Source organism: Zea mays, chromosome 1 (assembly GCF_902167145.1).
Source record: "Zea mays cultivar B73 chromosome 1, Zm-B73-REFERENCE-NAM-5.0, whole genome shotgun sequence".
Taxonomy (NCBI): Eukaryota; Viridiplantae; Streptophyta; class Magnoliopsida; order Poales; family Poaceae; genus Zea; species Zea mays.
In genome coordinates this window covers 154,624,091-154,631,286 of record NC_050096.1, presented here as the reverse complement: position 1 = coordinate 154,631,286, position 7,196 = coordinate 154,624,091, and the positions used below count along the sequence as shown (strand labels likewise).

At 49.7% G+C, this 7,196-nt stretch overlaps 1 protein-coding gene across 1 annotated transcript; it reads left to right on the top strand.

The window, feature by feature from the left end:
• Window positions 1-3,515: 3,515 nt before the first annotated feature.
• On the top strand, window positions 3,516-5,768 carry LOC100278866 (uncharacterized). The gene has a single exon (NM_001152003.2). It carries the CDS (start codon window positions 3,953-3,955, stop codon window positions 5,468-5,470), a length of 1,518 nt encoding a protein of 505 aa, NP_001145475.2. The 5' UTR covers window positions 3,516-3,952; the 3' UTR covers window positions 5,471-5,768.
• The last annotated feature ends 1,428 nt before the right edge of the window (window positions 5,769-7,196 follow it).

The following is a 7,196-nucleotide window of genomic DNA, read 5'->3' as shown; positions in this document are numbered from 1 at the left end:
GATGGAGCTTTCCCGTGGCTTGTGGCGGGCTTCTCACCGGTCACCATCTCCTTCTTGGCGTGAGCTCCCGACATAACTTCGAGCGGTTAGGCTCTAATGAAGTACCGGGCTCCGATACCAATTGAAAGTCGCCTAGAGGGGGGGTGAATAGGCAAATCTGAAATTTATAAAGTTTAAGCACAACTACAAGCCGGGGTTAGCGTTAGAAATATAATAGAGTCCGAAAGAGAGGGCGAAAACAAATCACAAGCAAATAAGGCGGATGACACAGTGATTTGTTTTCCCGAGGTTCGGTTCTTGCAAACCTACTCCCCGTTGAGGTGGTCACAAAGACCGGGTCTCTTTCAACCCTTTCTCTCTCTCAAACGGTCACCTAGACCGAGTGAGCTTTTCTCTTCAATCAAACGGGACACTTAGTCCACTACAAGGACCACCACAACTTGGTGTCTCTTGCTTTGATTACAAGTGAGTTGAGAACAAGAATGGAGGAAGAAGAAAAGCGATCCAAGCGCAAGAGCTTAAAAGAACACGGCAAAACTCTCTCTTCTAGTCACTATTGCTTTGAGTGGAATTGGGACTTGGAGAGATTTTGATTCACTCTATTTGTGTCTTGTATTGAATGCACTAGCTCTTGTATTGAATGTGTTGGCTGAAAACCTGGATACCTTGAAGTGTTGGTGGTTGGGGGTATTTATAGCCCCAACCACCAAAATGGTCGTTGGGGAAGGCTTCTGTCGACGGGCGCACCGGACAGTTAGGTGTGCCACCGGACACTATCCGGTGCGCCAGCCACGTCACCCAACCGTTGGGGTTCGACCGTTGGAGCTCTGACAAGTGGGGCCACCGGACAGTCCGGTGGTGCACCGGACAGGTCCTATTCACTGTCCGGTGTGCCATCTGCGCCTGGTCTAACTTCTACGCGCTCAGTCGCGCACTATTCATTGTTCACTGTTGCTTTTGCAGACGACCGTTGGCGCTGTTAGTCGTTGCTCCGCTTGGCACACCGGACAGTCCGGTGCTACACCGAACAGTCTGGTGAATTATAGCGGAGAGGCAATCCCAGAAACCCGAAGGTGGCAAGTTCGGAGTTGATCTCCCTGGTGCACCGGACTCTGTCCAGTGGTGCACCGGACAGTCCGGTGCGCCAGACCAGGGCAACCTTCGGTTGCCTTTTTGCTCTTTTTATTTGAACCCTTTCTTGGACTTTTTATTGGTTTGTTTTAACCTTTGGCACCTGTAGAACTTATAATCTAGAGAAAACTAGTTAGTCCAATAATTTGTGTTGAGCAATTCAACCACCAAAATCATTTAGGAAAAGGTGTGAGTCTATTTCCCTTTCAAGGGGCCGTGCGCGCGCAAGGGCGCGGGTGGGGGTCGCGTGCAGGGGAGAAGAAGGGGAGGGGAAGAGAGAGAGGGAGAGGGAGAGGGAAGGTGAGCTCACCTCGGGTTCCAAATCTGGCGATCACCATCTCCAAAACCTAGGGCACCACGAGGAGAGAGAGAGAGGTGGAGGAGAGGAGGTTGCTGCGCGGGAAAATCAAATGAGAGAAAGGGAGAAGAGAGAGAGAGGAGGGGCGCGCATGGGGGAGGCACGGGCACGCCGGGCTGGGCCGGGTCGGGCTGGGTTGGGTTGCGGGCTGGGACAGAAGCCCACAACAAGCGCGACCACAGATCGGACTCCAATCGCGAACCAAAATCCGAAACGAGACGAGACGAACACGCGATTAAACACGACATCAGACAAAAGAAATATGCTTCGGCATGATGCAACACCTATGACAACTTAGGTTTTTGTTTACACGTAATACGGACACCAGTCGCTACACCGCTTTGAATTTGGGAAGAAGGAGCGAAACGGGAAGAGAAAAGAGAGTAACGCCTGAATTTGGTGAGTAAAAAGAAGAAAAAATTCTACCCCCAAATTCAGGGTGTTACATTATCCCTTTGCATTCTTACCCTTGCATTGATATGATGAAGGTGTGTCTTTCTTGACCTTTGTCTGAGAAGCATTATACCCGTAAGGAGATACTGCTTCGAGGTACGAAGGTCTTTAGAGAGAGGGGAAGTGCTGCTGAGAGCAAGATCAAGATCTTGAGCACTGTTACTCTACCGGAGTGCTGTCAAGAAAGTTGTAAGCAACCACGACAACGTTGTAACAATCATCAACATATTGAAAGGCTCTATCTATCACGTTGATAGATTTGAACACATCGGAGGACGGAGTAAGATACTCCAAGCCAAGGTGTGGCTAACTCCAACGAGGACTAGGCAAGCATTTCAGGCTTGGCCGAACCTCGGTATAAATACTTGTGTCCTGCGTGCTCTGTGCTATGACTCTTGTCTTGTCTCTGTTTATGTTCTTTGTCTCTTGCCTTATTACTGTGTGCACTTCATATACTCTTATCTGTGGTATAAGTGACTTGTGAAGTGTAGGACTTTTTGAGACAGGAACTTCATTTCCACTGCCACCTACTGGAAGCAATGTTCATTCCGTCGTGATCCAGTCTTCGAGTAGAGTAAGGTTTTAAGTTTTATAATGATAAATATTATTCGCCTATTCACCCCCTCTAGGCGACATCCAGATCCTGTTCCCGGGCATAGGTAACTTTCACTTTGTCGAGTGCTATGGTCATTGCACTTGACAAAAACTCTCTTTGCCGAGTGTAACACTCGACAAAATGACCAAAAATTCCTTTTTATTTGTTTTTTATTCCATCCATACAAACAAAACATATATCACTTATACACCATAAAGTTCACATATTCATCACATACATTATAGAGACCACATATCTCATAAAAACAACCAATCTCACAAGTTTTTCATAAACATGTCTAAGTTCAGACCAAGTTTCACCAATATAAGTATTACTAACTCACAAACATAAGTTCAGAGCAAGTTTCTCACACAAGTCTCACAATCACCACTAAGAGAAGATCGTCAGCGAGGTGGGCGGTTGGACTGGTTTGGCCAAGGGTTGGACGAACCATGAGGTTTGTTTTATGCCGCCGATTGATTCTGCACATAGAAGAGATTGCATATGTGAGATCAGATGAATATATATTATGCAGGACTGAGCAGGGCGGTCAGCTGGAGGAAACAATAGAGGTGGTGGAGCAAGACCCTGTGCGGCGCCAAGGCTTTACATGTACTCAAACATCTCCACCATTCTCTGCTAATCCGCCAAGCGAGCCGCCCGCTCCAACTCTTGCTCCGCACTCATACTTGCCTCAATCTCCATACGTTCCCTCCAATCTCGTCTAGCTCGATCTGTAATATTTCACCCTAATATTATAATAACACAATTCTGTCATTATTGATAGCTAGAATTAAGTGTGATTTAACTTAATTACGACCAAAATCGTGTGGCGCGCGCCATTTACTAGTAAATTGTAAAATAGGGGGAAAAGAAGCGCATAGACGGAAAGCAAATCAGATGAATACAACCCTGTGTATGTGTGGGATATGCAGTTGGCCAGCCGACGTCGCTGCTATTACCGCGTGTCGCGCACCACTCAGCTTGACCTCGTCTACTAGAAGGAAGGCAGAAGGCAGAGCCAAGTTCTAGTAGATAGAATTTCAAAGGAAGTAAAGTAGTCAGCAGAGCGCGTCTTGCGCGCCGAGGCGAACTGAATTGACTGAAATCGGAAGAGCCTGCCACCAGTCCAGACTTGCTCCGGCGATGTCTCCACCTAGCTTCTCCTACTCGCAGTCGCCGCCGGTCGCGTATTATTTTCCGGCAATCATATGTTCGGTCATATATCCTTCGCTCCCCTGCCGTGCGTACGTCGTTTCAGCCTCTACAAGTAGTTCCAAGCCAGCAGTACCTCTACTACCCCCCCTGACGATCTCAACCAGCAACTCAACACCGTCGCTTTCGTTCCATTCCTACGTATCTGTGGTTGTGGTTGTCGGCTTGTCGCTGCAGCTGCACTCGCCATACCATATGACATGGCGGATTCCATAGCCGGAGCTGTGGCGTCAGCCCTTGCGCAGGAGATGGTGAGCAGAGCCGTCTCCCTCGTGCTGCAGGTCGGCCTCAAGCGCGAGGACAAGGCGCCGGCGCCGGCGCAACTGCAAGCCCAGGCAGCAGGTGCTGCAGGCCACAACGCGGAGCGGCTCAAGATGGCCGTCAGCCAGCTGGAGTTCGCCTTAGAGAGGACCGGGAAGCTGCCCATCACGGACGTGTCACTCCTTGACCAGAGGAAGATGTTCAAGCTCGCTTTCATCGAGGGCACGAGCCTGCTCATCACCGAGCAGCGGCTGCGGCGGCAGAGCACGCAAGCCCGCCACCAGCACGAGGAGGTAGAAGAAGAAGCGAACCACCAGAAAGGCCAAGCGAAGCCGAAGCGCAGGCGACGATGGGTTCTTGCGGCCATGGCGCGCCCGTTCCTCACCTCCTCCTCCTCGTCGCCGTCGTCGTCGTCACCCTGCATCGACGCCGCCGTCGTCCGGAGGTTCGAGTGGATGGCGGACAGCGCGGGCAGGTTCGTGCGGGACGTGGCCGAGTCCGGCAGCTCGCTGCGGCACTGCACCTTCTGCAACCCGGTCGTGAGGCGTCTCCTGGAAGGCAAGCACCTCAGGTACGAGGCGGAGCAAGGAGCCGTGCTGCGGTTCCTCGACCTCTGGCCGCTGTGCGTCGAAGGCCGCGGCGTGGAGACGATCCTCGAGTACGGGTACGAGGACCGCGGGGCGCCGGAGAAGAACCTCCTCCTGCACATCGTGCTCCGGCTCTCCGAGAGCATGGACGTGTTCGGGACGGCCATACGGTGCCTGCAGGCGATGGCGTCCCAGCTGAAGCTGCTGGTGAGCGAGGCCGCGGTCGGGGAGCTCGCGCTGCTGGCTGCGTCGGTGGACATGTGCCGTTCCAGCGCGCCTCCGTGGGCTCGCATCGATGAAGGCGAGTACGCTAGGGCCAGCCAGGCGTTCCGTCGGGATCCAGTGTGTTGCAGAGACAGAGAGAGAGGGCAGCAGCTAGGACGGCCTCGGGCTACCAGCGGTGGTGGCGTCGCTGACGCTGCCTCGTCGCCGGAGTTGTCCCGGATATTGCCGGAGCAGATCATCGTGCTGGCGTTTTGGTGCCGCGTTCCGGCGGCACCGGGGTGCGGCTTGTTGCCTACCAGGCCACCTCTGAAGATGACGGTTTTCTTCTCGCCCCATGCGTGCTGCCATGATGCAGAAGAGGAGAGGAGGAGCAGTTGGGCGCTGGACCTTTCTGCCGGAGAGAATGGCAACCCACTGCTTAGAGATGTTAGCGTACAGCAAGTCGCTGAGATGGTAGGACCCAAGGCACTTGATCGTTTCTTGCGCCAGCCACACCTGGCAGTATATGCAATCACCTGGGGCTCTGAACATGGCAAGGCCATCTTTATCCTGGAGAGACCAAAAGAGCAGGATCATAGAAGAAGAACCGAAAGGAATGCAAACCGCAGGCACATGAAAGAAGGCCAGTTGCAGGTAGTGAGGTAGGTCGTTTCTGTTTTGCTAGCTTGCCCCATCAGGGCACCGAGTGTGTATGTGTTTCTGACATGGAAAGAAAATTCGGGATTTCTTATCAAAAGGAGAATTAGAGTAATGTGTTACAAACTCACAGTAGACGTGTACCTCCTTTGTTTCCTAGTGCTGCGATGATTTGTAACATGTACGGTGTATGTTAACTTGTGCTCCTCCTTTTATTACTTGTTCTAGAAAATCGACTTTGCGTCTTTGAACCGCGGGATGGGATGGGAGTGCTTTTGCTAGTAAAGTTTGATTGACCCCTTTTAAAGTTCTCCCTCAACTCTGAATTTGAATAAGGCTGTCCCCTCATTTTAAAATACCGGATGGTACTAATGACCCTGTTTTCAAAGTATTTTGACATTACAATGCCGACACGTCGAGAAAGGGCACATCGGCACCACATCCCATGCTTTTCACTCCACTCGCTATTTTGCTCTCTCCCACAAGTCATCCAGAACATTCTCGTCAGCCCTGATAGCTGACGACGTCAACTATATAGGCTCTCGCCATCGATCACAAGTCTAGTCTAGTGTAGTCGATGAGAATTAAAGACATCCTAGCTGTCTAATTTTCCACACTTTATCTAACTTTTTTTGTCTAAGGTAAGTTCTTTAATTCGGACGACTAATTTTAGATAAAGTATAACATAATTAACCACGAACCAAACAGACCCTAAGTTTATCAGCCACGCTCAGCCGGCGAGAGTTAAATAACTCACTACAAGCGTGGTCGACGGGGATTGTCTATATTCTGTGCAGCCCCTCTCCCTCCCACCCTCTCTGTCTCTCGCGTCTCTTCCTCTCTTCGCTCGCTCGCTAGGCATCCTGCCATTGTCACCACACATAGGATCAACCACCGCCCGCAACATCCCACGCCACCCAGTGCACACACCCGTCGTTGGTGCCCACCGTCGTCCTCGCGCACGGTGCACGTGCTTGCCGTCGTTCGTGCACACGGCGCCACCCCAGTCACGCCCCGGTGCATGTGCCCCGGCACTGCCCAAGTGCCTACCCCCACGTTGCGAATACTTATGAAATGAATGATACTTGTAAACACTCACTAGTGTGATTTCAGTTAGGAGGAGGATGATTATTCTCGACAGGTGTAGTATGGATTGAGTCGGCATGAGTTAACTCTATTGTAATTGGAGTTAGTTTAATATCGCGAAGACATATTGGTGCTAGTATGATTTTGATTAATATTAATTTATGCATGGTACTAGTTAGTTTTAACTTGCTGATATGAATATTAATCAATAGATTTGATGTTATTAGTTGATATGATGATAAATTTCATTGCATTGTTATTGTTGCATGAGTATAAATAATAATTGTTTTGCTTTATCTCCTTAAGATAATCTTGTACTATGTGAGCGTCCATACGTTGCAACGGGAACATATAATACCACGATAATTTATATATAAATGTGTGTTATACTGTTATGAGATGGAGGATGGCGTCCGTGAGCCGTCCTTGATGATGTCGAAGAGAAACTCACGCTGCGACACACGTGCACTCACCTAGTAGTGTATTATATAAAATTTAACAAGAAATTTAATGGAAAAATCTAAGAATGATCTTTCATAGACCGTCATAGTTTAGATATTCAGATCAATAAGTATAAAATAAACATAAACACAACTGTCTAATTAATCTAACTTTTTCCATAATACGGTCAAGATACTCTTGTATATTT